Below are 12,882 nucleotides of genomic sequence, written 5' to 3' on the forward strand. Positions count from 1 at the left end.
TATGTACGATACCGGGCTGAAAATCTGAGGTCATGTGACGAGAGCAGGTGACCAGCACACGGGATCGAGAGCCAGGCGACTAGTAAAATGTCATTTACACAGGTTTATTTGGTGGGGTCTATTAATAAAGCTTCATATTTGTAAAACTGGAACGTATCGGCTACTTCAGGGTAGCTACACAGACTGTGCTAGGTTCTGTTCAAGCTGCCGTTACAGATGATTGATCTCCGTAACGGACGGGATTGTCAGAATGCTCCGACAATACTTTTGATGCGTTCATGGAACACTAATCCTTCAGGACATTCTGAGCATGCACAATCCCGTTTCCTATAGAGGTCAATGATCTGTGGCTGCTGCAGCTTAGTCTGGACGTACAAGGGGTGGAAAGGAAGATCACACGCTTATATTGATATCGCAACTATATATTTTTTCCAACATTCCAAATTATGTATATTCTTTTTTTTAAATATTAAAATGAAAATACACCTTATGCGTTCAGGAACAAGTACATGCATACTATGGTTCTTAAAGCTAGCCACCGCTCTCCCTGGTCCCTGGGAGATATCAAGAGACTGCCGGCGCCACAATAGGAAAAAAAGTGTTATGAGGCCAGATCAGTCAACTAAGGACGTAACGTAGCCTGAACACCCCATACTTGTACCCCTTATCCGAGTCCTCTTTCCCTGGCCGCTGGAGTCGAGCCCACAGACACTGTTCCCACTCCAGTCAGCCTATTGGAGTGTGGCACTGACGTAAGTGACTCAGCAGTGAGAGTATGGCATAAGGCCATCACCCAATATGTGAGGGCACATGCAACCAGACCTAACAGGACCTCTGCCGAAAGAAGAGCCTCAAACACTGTGGTGAAACCCCACCTTGTTGCTGTAGTGCAGTTTTGCACTGACAAAGTTACAATATCAGATGTACTCCAGAGAGAAGTGCCCATGGCTTAAGACTTACTTACTAACTATCATTATTACTTATTGCTATCATTATTACTTACTTACTTACTTAAGACTTACTGCTGTAACCAACTTTCTTCTTATCCCATTTAGAAGTACAAAAATGCTTATTGTTAGACTGCACAGGCCTTGAGAAGAGAACTTGTGGACTTGGGGAAATGGTCACTTTTTGTGCCCAGTGAGAAAAAGCAGCAAATTGGCTACAGATTTGTCTACTAGTCAAGAGTGGGAAAATGCGGCAAGACAGAGGCAAGCTGCCTTCTGCTGCAAGGGCTGTCCTAAGTGTCTAACTAGAGGATGTGTCTGGAAGAGGAATCACCGGCCTTCTGGATCAGAGATCGACAAACATTGTAGAATTTAAGGGGGATAATTACTGTTTACGGTAAGGAATCTCTGCTCATTTTTCTGTGCACTTCTATGGGATGTGAGGAAAAACAAGCGGGGTGTCTCCACGTGCCGGTCCGGACGCAGTCCGTGGCACATTGCTCAGAACTTAATTACCCCTTAAAAGTGAGCTTAAAAATCCAGGAGCCAGGCCACTGACTAAAAAAAGTAGCCCATACACATAACCCCGACACACTTTGCATATTGCCTACCCCTTAAAGACTTTATACTTCTTTCCTTCAATATCAGAACATTTCTCTTTCCTTTTTAATTTCCACCAAAAGACCATTCTCTATGCTCCTTCTCACTCCTCAAACCTATTCACCCCCCGTCTCAGCGTCAACATAGCCTACTCGCTCCCTTTTCCATCTAATTGTCCTCTTCTCATAATTCCCTTATCCGCTTCATCATTATTACTATCATCACTCTGACTCCATCATCTCTCCTTCATCATTATTACTATCATCACCTAACTCCATCATCTCTCCATCATTATTACTATCATCACTCTGACTCCATCATCTCTCCTTCATCATTATTACTATCATCACTCTGACTCCATCATCTCTCCTTCATCATTATTACTATCATCACTCTGACTCCATCATATCTCCTTCATCATTATTACTATCATCACCTAACTCCATCACCTCTCCTTCATCATCACCTAACTCCATCATCTCTCCTTCATCATTATTACTATCATCACTCTGACTCCATCATCTCTCCTTCATCATTATTACTATCATCACTCTGACTCCATCATCTCTCCTTCATCATTATTACTATCATCACTCTGACTCCATCATCTCTCCTTCATCATTATTACTATCATCACTCTGACTCCATCATTATTACTATCATCACTCTGACTCCATCATCTCTCCTTCATCATTATTACTATCATCACTCTGACTCCATCATCTCTCCTTCATCATTATTACTATCATCACCTACCTAAATCATCTCTCCTTCATCATCATTACTATCATCACCTAACTCCATCATCTCTCCTTCATCATTATTACTATCATCACTCTGACTCCATCATCTCTACTTCATCATTATTACTATCATCACCTAACTCCATCATCTCTCCTTCATCATTATTACTATCATCACCTAACTCCATCACCTCTCCTTCATCACCTAACTCCATCATCTCTCCTTCATCATCATTACTATCATCACTCTGACTTCATCATCTTTCCTTCATCACTATTACTATCATCACCCGCCTCCATCATATCTCCATTATTATTACTATCATCACCTGCCTCCATCATCTTCCCTTCATCATTATTACTATCATCACCCTGCCTCCATCATCTCTTCATCATTATTATTATCATCACTCTGACTCCATCATCTCTCCTTCATCATTATTACTATCATCACCTAACTCCATCACCTCTCCTTCATCATTATTACTATCATCACCTATCTCCATCATTATTACTATCATCACCTGCCTCCATCATCTTCCCTTCATCATTATTACTATCATCACCCTGCCTCCATCATCTCTTCATCATTATTATTATCACTCTGACTCCATCATCTCTCCTTCATCATTATTACTATCACCTAACTCCATCATCTCTCCTTCATCATCATTACTATCATCACTCTGACTCCATCATCTCTCCTTCATCATTATTACGATCATCACCTAACTCCATCATCTCTCCTTCATCATCATTACTATCATCACTCTGACTCCATCATCTTTCCTTCATAATTATTACTATCATCACCCTGCTTCCATCATCTCTTCATCATTATTACTATCATCACCTGCCTCCATCATATCTCCATCATTATTACTATCATCACCTGCCTCCATCATATCTCCATTATTATTACTATCATCACCTAACTCCATCACCTCTCCTTCATCATCATTACTATCATCACCTAACTCCATCATCTCTCCTTCATCATCATTACTATCATCACTCCTTCATAATTATTACTATCATCACCTGCCTCCATCATTATTACTATCATCACCTGCCTCCATCATATCTCCATCATTATTACTATCATCACCTGCCTCCATCATCTCTCCTTCATCTTTATTACTATCATCACTCTGACTCCATCATCTCTCCTTCATCATTATTACTATCATCACTCTGACTCCATCATCTCTCCTTCATCATTATTACTATCATCACCTACCTAAATCATCTCTCCTTCATTATTATTACTATCACTCTGACTCCATCATCTCTCCTTCATCATTATTACTATCATCACTCTGACTCCATCATCTCTCCTTCATCATTATTACTATCATCACTCTGACTCCATCATCTCTCCTTCATCATTATTACTATCATCACTCTGACTCCATCATCTCTCCTTCATCATTATTACTATCATCACTCTGACTCCATCATCTCTCCTTCATCATTATTACTATCATCACTCTGACTCCATCATCTCTCCTTCATCATTATTACTATTATCGCCCTACCTAAATCATCTCTCCCTCATTATAACAATCATAAATAACTCCCCATCCAGTTAGCCCCCATTCTCCAGTCATCCTCCATTATTAACACCTGCACCATCATAAAGCCATCCATTCTGCATATTCTTAACCTTCTTCATTAACTTGCCATCCTATTATTACTCCCTCCATCATTACCCCCATCCGTTATTATTATTATCCCCTCCATCATTAACTTCTCCACCTTACGCCCCTGCTGGGATGGAGGAATCAGAGAGGAAGTGATCTGTGATAAGTTCTCCTTCAGAAAGCCGGGCTATGTGCATGGCATTCTGTGGTGTTAATTAGATGCCGGTGCCAGGAGTCACAGAACACTCCAGGTGTACACGGTGAGCGCAGGGGATCAATGTCTGTTATGTTGTGCCAGCTCTCTTGCACCCCATTTCTAGTTCTTTACATGAATTAAATCCAACTTGTGTCAGGTGATTCCCTAGGTGTCCGATAGCGACTAACGCTTGGGGAGAAACTGCCTTTAAAAGTTGTGTACAGATAAGACTCAACCCAGACAAACCCAGATCAACAGCATGGCAACGAAAGGAAAAAGATCAAGAGGATCCAGTGTGGGCAACCACATTAACAGAAGGAATGGAAGGGTTCAATTATAAGGAGGGAGGTTATAATAAGTGCCTCAAAAGTGAACTAATATATATAATTATATTAAAGGTCGATACAAACATTTTTGTGATGAGGGTTCTTTACTAAGGACCATGAAGAGGACAAGCGGCCAACAGTTGCGAATGGAAAAAAGACGGCTTCGCCATCACCACAGGAAGGATTCTTTGCTGTAAGGGAGGTTACACTGTAGATTCCTTCCTACATGAGGTGGGATGGCAAATTCACTTACAGAATGTAGCAATGGATTGGAGCCTTTCTTAGGTAATGCTATGTGCACCTCTACCTATAATTTGTAGAGGACACTATGGGGGTAACGGATCCAGGGAGTTTACACAATTGTTTTTTTTAGGGATCAGGAAAGAACTTTCCCCACTGTCAGCCTAAACTGACGAATGTTCCCCTCAGGGGTTTCGCTTTGCCTCTAGGTCAACGCGATTTATGAAACGTTGAAATCAATGGACTTACGTTTGTTTTATACTATCTGCATAATAATGCGACGGAAAACTTCTAATGCTTAGAGCATAAAATAGCGAAAACACCAAAATAGAATCATATCATTTTAAGGCTTCTTAAAGTGAAATATATTTAAACTCTATCTCAATGGGAAAAAATGTAAGTTATCTACATATTATTTTATGACATTCCCGGTGCGTTAGGTAATATCTTTTAATCCCGGAGGTTTCACCGCGCTGCTTTGTTCTTGTCTTCAAAAGAAATTATTGCTGCCAAGAAATTTTTCATGAGAATTAAGCACACAGGGTCCCTCTACAGGTTGCTAGAAGGTACTGCACCCAATTGAAACTGTACTAACTGTACTGCATTCAACAATCTGAGTATTGTATATCACTAAACTACAAATTCTGAAAACCAGATATGGACTGGTAATGGTGATTACCCCATAAATAAAATTATAAAATGTTGTCCATTCCAGATTGGTGTAAGGGTCGAGACTCTGCTTTAATGCTGGTGGTGACAGCTTTGCACAGCAGCACAATATTGAGCTTAGCAATCAATATCTGAGCCTGTAGATGGCGCTGTTATTGATAAAAGACTAGCAAGTGGATGGAAAGCACCAAACCACAAACAGTGGGAGGAGGACCTCTTACCACCAAACCACAAACAGTGGGAGGAGGACCCCTTACCACCAAACCACAAACAGTGGGAGGAGGACCCCTTACCACCAAACCACAAACAGTGGGAGGAGGACCCCTTACCTCAGGATAAGACCATTCCGGTGAGAAGTCTGTAATTTCAACTAGCCCTATCGATCTATCTCCTGGCTCAGGGAAGGGGTCGGTAACCGCAGACGTAGTTCCACCTAAGGGCTGCATCTGCTGCGGTTGTCCATATCCTGCTTGGACCGGGGAAGAATTGGCCTGAGGTTCTCCAAACTGTTCATACCCTCCAGGAGTAGCCTCCTCAGTCATCAAATCAGAGATGAGGTCTGGAAATTGGCTATCAAAGGAGATATTGAAGTTTTCCGCAGACAGTTCCATGTGGACGCTGGAAGCTCCGGATGAAGAACTCAAATCATTTTGTATGATGGAATACAGGTCATTCATGTGGGTACCAGGAGCTTCACTATCTTCATGCCCTTCACCTGCTGATACAATGTCCGTCCTCACCTCATCACTGGAGCTAACCCGTTCCTCCTTTATATCCTCCATTTCGATCTCCGATTCGCGGCTGACCACCTCCACTGCTTCATCGTTCTCTTCCTCCATTTCTGTCTTTTCTACTATTGTCTTCTCCTCCTCTACACTTGTTACTAATTCAGTTTGTGTTAGATTGCCCGCTTCCATGTAACCTTCTACCTTGGAAACCAAGTCCTCCACTTCTCCGTCTGTCATCTCACTCTTAAACTCCTCTGTCTTTGATGCCCCCCCGTAAGTCTGTCCTTCCTTAGGGCTATTGAGGAAGGAGTCTGGGTCAAACGTTCCACTGCTTCCCCCAGGAGCTGCCTCCATTGCTACCTCCAAGCTATGTGAGGAGGAAAGCAGGAGACCCTCTACAGGTGAAGGCAGAATGGAAATGCCGACCGGTACTGTGACGGGTTGGCTTCCTGTATCTGCTGGCATAAGATGTTGGCTGGGTGTCAATGCTAAGGGCTTCTCAGCAATTCCTGTCATTACCAGCACCGCACTAATGCCAGGAACACCAGGAGTGGTTGTTATAGTCACTCCAGCCAGCTCCCTATCGGCATAGAAACCATTTGTGAGCGTTAGCGGAGGGGAAGTCTGAGTAGTGTCTGGGAGATCTGAGAAGGAATGTGAGGAGCTGGGGTCATTTGCCAAATGTGGCTTGCAACCCTTATGCCCTGGTCTCCGTTCTTTTCCTTGGTCTGGCTCTGTAGAAGACGAAGAGATGTTCTGAACCTCGGTAAGAGCAGGGAATGGGCACAGTCGAGGCTCCACCTTTGGAGAGATGATGCGGTGCTTGGTACTGGTACATTTGTGAGGGACACTCCCTGCTGATCCTAGTGGGACAAGAAAAAAAATCTATTTTACTTCAAATCCATAATAAATGAAAATTACCTAGGAGGAAACATTTGTCTACACACTATAGGCAGAGTAAACAATATGGCGAACAAAGGATTTCATTAATGTAGGCACACAATGTGTAGGACAGTTATTTTCTGTTACAAACTGGTGATCAGACCTCATCAAAATTGGCGTTACACAGATGTGTGGGTGTACGGGAGGACATGCACTCACCTAGAGAGGTATTACACAGACAGGTAGGTGCACGGGAGGACATGCACTCACCTAGAGAGGTGTTACACAGACAGGTAGGTGTACAGGAGGACATGCACTCACCTAGAGAGGTATTACACAGACAAGTAGGTGCACGGGAGGACATGCACTCACCTAGAGAGGTATTACACAGACAGGTAGGTGTACAGGAGGACATGCACTCACCTAGAGATGTGTTACACAGACAGGTAAGTGTACAGGAGGACACGCACTCACCTAGAGATGTGTTACACAGACAGGTAGGTGTACAGGAGGACATGCACTCACCTAGATAGGTATTATACAGACAGGTAGGTGTACAGGAGGACATGCACTCATCTAGAGAGGTGTTACACAGACAGGTAGGTGTACAGGAGGACATGCACTCACCTAGAGAGGTGTTACACAGACAGGTAAGTGTACAGGAGGACATGCACTCACCTAGATAGGTATTACACAGACAGGTAGGTGTACAGGAGGACATGCACTCACCTAGAGAGGTGTTACACAGACAGGTAAGTGTACAGGAGGACATGCACTCACCTAGAGAGGTGTAACACAGACAGGTAGGTGTACAGGAGGACATGCACTCACCTAGATAGGTATTACACAGACAGGTAGGTGTACGGGAGGACATGCACTCAACCAGAGAGGTATTACACAGACAGGTAGGTGTACGGGAGGACATGCACTCATCTAGAGAGGTGTTACACAGACAGGTAGGTGTACAGGAGGACATGCACTCAACCAGAGAGGTATTACACAGACAGGTAAGTGTACAGGAGGACATGCACTCAACCAGAGAGGTGTAACACAGACAGGTAGGTGTACAGGAGGACACGCACTCACCTAGAGAGGTGTTACACAGACAGGTAAGTGTACAGGAGGACATGCACTCACCTAGAGAGGTATTACACAGACAGGTAGGTGTACAGGAGGACACACACTCACCTAGAGAGGTGTTACACAGACAGGTAGGTGTACAGGAGGACATGCACTCACCTAGAGAGGTTTTACACAGACAAGTAGGTGCACGGGAGGACATGCACTCACCTAGAGATGTGTTACACAGACAGGTAGGTGTACAGGAGGACATGCACTCACCTAGAGAGGTATTACACAGACAAGTAGGTGCACGGGAGGACATGCACTCACCTAGAAAGGTGTTACACAGACAGGTAGGTGTACAGGAGGACATGCACTCACCTAGAGATGTGTTACACAGACAGGTAGGTGTACGGGAGGACATGCACTCACCTAGAGAGGTGTTACACAGACAGGTAAGTGTACAGGAGGACATGCACTCATCTAGAGATGTGTTACACAGACAGGTAGGTGTACAGGAGGACATGCACTCATCTAGAGATGTGTTACACAGACAGGTAGGTGTACAGGAGGACATGCACTCATCTAGAGAGGTGTTACACAGACAGGTAGGTGTACAGGAGGACATGCACTCAACCAGAGAGGTGTTACACAGACAGGTAGGTGTACAGGAGGACATGCACTCACCTAGAGAGGTGTTACACAGACAGGTAGGTGTACAGGAGGACATGCACTCACCTAGAGAGGTATTACACAGACAGGTAGGTGTACAGGAGGACATGCACTCACCTAGAGAGGTGTTACACAGACAGGTAGGTGTACGGGAGGACATGCACTCACCTAGAGAGGTGTTACACAGACAGGTAGGTGTACAGGAGGACATGCACTCACCTAGAGAGGTATTACACAGACAGGTAAGTGTACAGGAGGACATGCACTCACCTAGAGAGGTGTAACACGGATAAGTAGTTGTACAGGAGGACATGCACTCACCTAGAGAGGTATTACACAGACAGGTAGGTGTACAGGAGGACATGCACTCACCTAGAGAGGTGTAACACAGACAGGTAGGTGTACAGGAGGACATGCACTCACCTAGAGAGGTGTTACACAGACAGGTAGGTGTACAGGAGGACATGCACTCACCTAGAGAGGTATTACACAGACAGGTAGGTGTACAGGAGGACATGCACTCATCTAGAGATGTGTTACACAGACAGGTAGATGTACAGGAGGACATGCACTCATCTAGAGAGGTGTTACACAGACAGGTAAGTGTACAGGAGGACATGCACTCACCTAGAGAGGTATTACACAGACAGGTAGGTGTACAGGAGGACATGCACTCATCTAGAGAGGTGTTACACAGACAGGTAGGTGTACAGGAGGACATGCACTCACCTAGAGAGGTATTACACAGACAGGTAAGTGTACAGGAGGACATGCACTCACCTAGAGAGGTGTAACACAGACAGGTAGGTGTACAGGAGGACATGCACTCATCTAGAGAGGTGTTACACAGACAGGTAGGTGTACAGGAGGACATGCACTCAACCAGAGAGGCATTACACAGACAGGTAAGTGTACAGGAGGACATGCACTCACCTAGAGAGGTATTACACAGACAGGTAGGTGTACAGGAGGACATGCACTCATCTAGAGATGTGTTACACAGACAGGTAGGTGTACAGGAGGACATGCACTCACCTAGATAGGTATTACACAGACAGGTAGGTGCACGGGAGGACACACACTCACCTAGAGAGGTATTACACAGACAAGTAGGTGCACGGGAGGACATGCACTCACCTAGAGAGGTGTTACACAGACAGGTAGGTGTACAGGAGGACACACACTCACCTAGAGAGGTATTACACAGACAAGTAGGTGCACGGGAGGACATGCACTCACCTAGAGAGGTGTTACACAGACAGGTAGGTGTACAGGAGGACACACACTCACCTAGAGAGGTATTACACAGACAGGTAGGTGTACGGGAGGACATGCACTCACCTAGAGAGGTGTTACACAGACAAGTAGGTGCACGGGAGGACATGCACTCACCTAGAGAGGTATTACACAGACAGGTAGGTGTACAGGAGGACATGCACTCACCTAGAGAGGTGTTACACAGACAGGTAGGTGTACAGGAGGACATGCACTCACCTAGAGAGGTGTTACACAGACAGGTGTGGGTGCGGGGTGGAGGTTTGGCCTGGTGTGTTTCCAGTGTCTGCTGCACAAGTTGCTCTATGGAGAATTCGCTTGTTCCATTCCCATTACTGCAGGACCATTTAACGCCATGAACTGTAAAGAAGACAAAATATCAAATGTTGGTCTAGCCTCATTTAAAGGTGTTGTAACCTCTGACCTTTCCCCCATCCTATGTACAATATATGGGCCACTCACAGGAACTGCTCCCTTGACCTGAAAAAATGCTTGTGGGTCTTGGCATCAGTTAATAGGCGGATACCCCTGACCATTATACACAATAATGGGAGAGGGGTGATGGTCCAACTTCTCTAATTCTTCCATCACTCAATGCTGCACCTCAATCTATCACTGTACCCTGTTCACCTCTGTGGTCATTACCGTCCTATCTCATACACATGGGTTTTAGGTAGCTGATCTCAGTACGCAAACCTCCTCCTGTCCATTATACATTGGTTTCAGTTCGCTGAAAAGCTTCCATTACCCTACACACCCCTCATATATAACACGTGGGTGTCAGCTGGCTAAAAGTCTTACTACTCTTCTGAGGCTCCTCACGCCTCTTATACATGGGTATTGGTGGCTGATAAGAACCCATTGCTCTCCACATCCTTCCTGTGTCTTAAATATGGGCTGCACCCCTCACGTTTTACACACGGGTTTTGGTTGATGAGCTCCCACTACTCTTCAAAACTCCTCACATCCCTTACACATCGGCATCAGTTGGCTGATAGACTCCCACTACTCTCCACGTCTTACACGTGGGTTTCAATTGGCTGAAAATCTCCTACAACTCTTCACACTTTCACCCGTCTCTTACACGTGGGTTTCAGTTGACTGATGAGCTCCCACTACTTTCCACACCACCTCCCATCTCTTACACATGGGTTTCAGTTGTCTGATGAGCTCCCACTACTCTCCACACCACCTCCCATCTCTTACACATGGGTTTCAGTAGGCTGATGAGCTCCCACTACTCTCCACACCACCTCCCATCTCTTACACATGGGTTTCAGTTGACTGATGAGCTCCCACTACTCTCCACACCACCTCCCATCTCTTACACATGGGTTTCAGTAGGCTGATGAGCTCCCACTACTCTCCACACCACCTCCCATCTCTTACACATGGGTTTCAGTTGACTGATGAGCTCCCACTACTCTCCACACCACCTCCCATCTCTTACACATGGGTTTCAGTAGGCTGATGAGCTCCCACTACTCTCCACACCACCTCCCATCTCTTACACATGGGTTTCAGTTGACTGATGAGCTCCCACTACACTCCACACCACCTCCCATCTCTTACACATGGGTTTCAGTAGGCTGATGAGCTCCCACTACTCTCCACACCACCTCCCATCTCTTACACATGGGTTTCAGTTGACTGATGAGCTCCCACTACTCTCCACACCACCTCCCATCTCTTACACATGGGTTTCAGTAGGCTGATGAGCTCCCACTACTCTCCACACCACCTCCCATCTCTTACACATGGGTTTCAGTAGGCTGATGAGCTCCCACTACTCTCCACACCACCTCCCATCTCTTACACATGGGTTTCAGTTGACTGATGAGCTCCCACTACTCTCCACACCACATCCCATCTCTTACACATGGGTTTCAGTTGGCTGATGAGGTCTTCTTTGCTCCATTTCATCCATTCCTTCCGGTCACTACTTGTTGAGCAGAGGATGGGGCCACAGATCTTTCCACAATCCTCAATAGCCGGAACATTCAGATAGTGAACTAGGACAATATCTGGGTTCTGAAACAATAAAAATTGGTCATTCATAGTCCATCCCTTCAATATACCCCATTCACAATTTTGAGTCCAGAAGGACCATTATGCCATACTTCTCCCAATATAACTATTTTTCAAAATCAGGTACATCCTTTATCCTCCAGGGATCACTGAAATGACCTAAATGTTTTCTCTATCATCTCCACGCCTGCTGTTACTGCTTATAATGTATAGATTTAGCCATTATGCAGATTTTGACTGATGGTCCTCATGAGACTTCTTCTCAAATGAACATCATTTGAAGGTCATAAAAAGGAACAGCACAGACACCATAGAGCACTAAACATCCACAACAAATAAATTAAATAAAATACGCCTGATTGCTGTATAATGCAAAGGTTACCTACAACGCTAATTTACACATATTATCAACCCTACAATAATCCAGTGGCATCTGACTAGGAAAAGGAAGCTGTGAAACACTCCGACCACTGAGGACACCCTGTGGCCACTTCAAAAACGGCAAAATAAAAAAAAAAAACAATAGTAGAAAAATAGAGAGGAGCATAATACAGGAGACATACTAATGCCTGCAGCTTTACATTCAAAATGTAGATATTTTGTATAACGACTGAGTTGCACATTCTGTAACAATTACACGATAATTCTTCTGTATCTAGAACACGGACACATATGAAGTCTGTAGCCACATCTTGGCTGCACTTGGAACACCTTGCTATATAAAGTAGCCCATTAAGATATAAATAAAGTTTCATTCAATTTTATCTGGTTGCGCTCAGCAATACGCGCAGGATACAACTGTACAGGACTCAAGAGAGGGACAAAACACCTCATCATGTTCCAGCTGGCAGCAGTGTCCTATTTGTTCTTC

At 44.6% G+C, this 12,882-nt stretch overlaps 1 protein-coding gene across 4 annotated transcripts in view; it reads right to left on the reverse strand.

The window, feature by feature from the left end:
- The window catches only part of CAMTA2 (calmodulin binding transcription activator 2), a 76,010-nt gene that overhangs the window by 36,990 nt on the left and 26,138 nt on the right, over nucleotides 1-12,882 (reverse strand). For 3 of the 4 annotated variants that reach the window (XM_075206192.1, XM_075206190.1, XM_075206191.1), the window contains exons 7-9: nucleotides 11,861-12,014; nucleotides 10,203-10,343; nucleotides 5,694-6,955 (exon numbers count right to left, since the gene is read on the reverse strand). In XM_075206192.1, coding sequence (XP_075062293.1) covers nucleotides 5,694-6,955; nucleotides 10,203-10,343; nucleotides 11,861-12,014 — 1,557 coding nt within the window. Of the gene's footprint in view, nucleotides 1-5,693; nucleotides 6,956-10,202; nucleotides 10,344-11,128; nucleotides 11,139-11,860; nucleotides 12,015-12,882 lie in introns of those variants that run through there. The other variant, XM_075206193.1, reaches the window with a different exon arrangement.

Source organism: Mixophyes fleayi, chromosome 4 (assembly GCF_038048845.1).
Source record: "Mixophyes fleayi isolate aMixFle1 chromosome 4, aMixFle1.hap1, whole genome shotgun sequence".
Lineage (NCBI taxonomy): Eukaryota > Metazoa > Chordata > Amphibia > Anura > Limnodynastidae > Mixophyes > Mixophyes fleayi.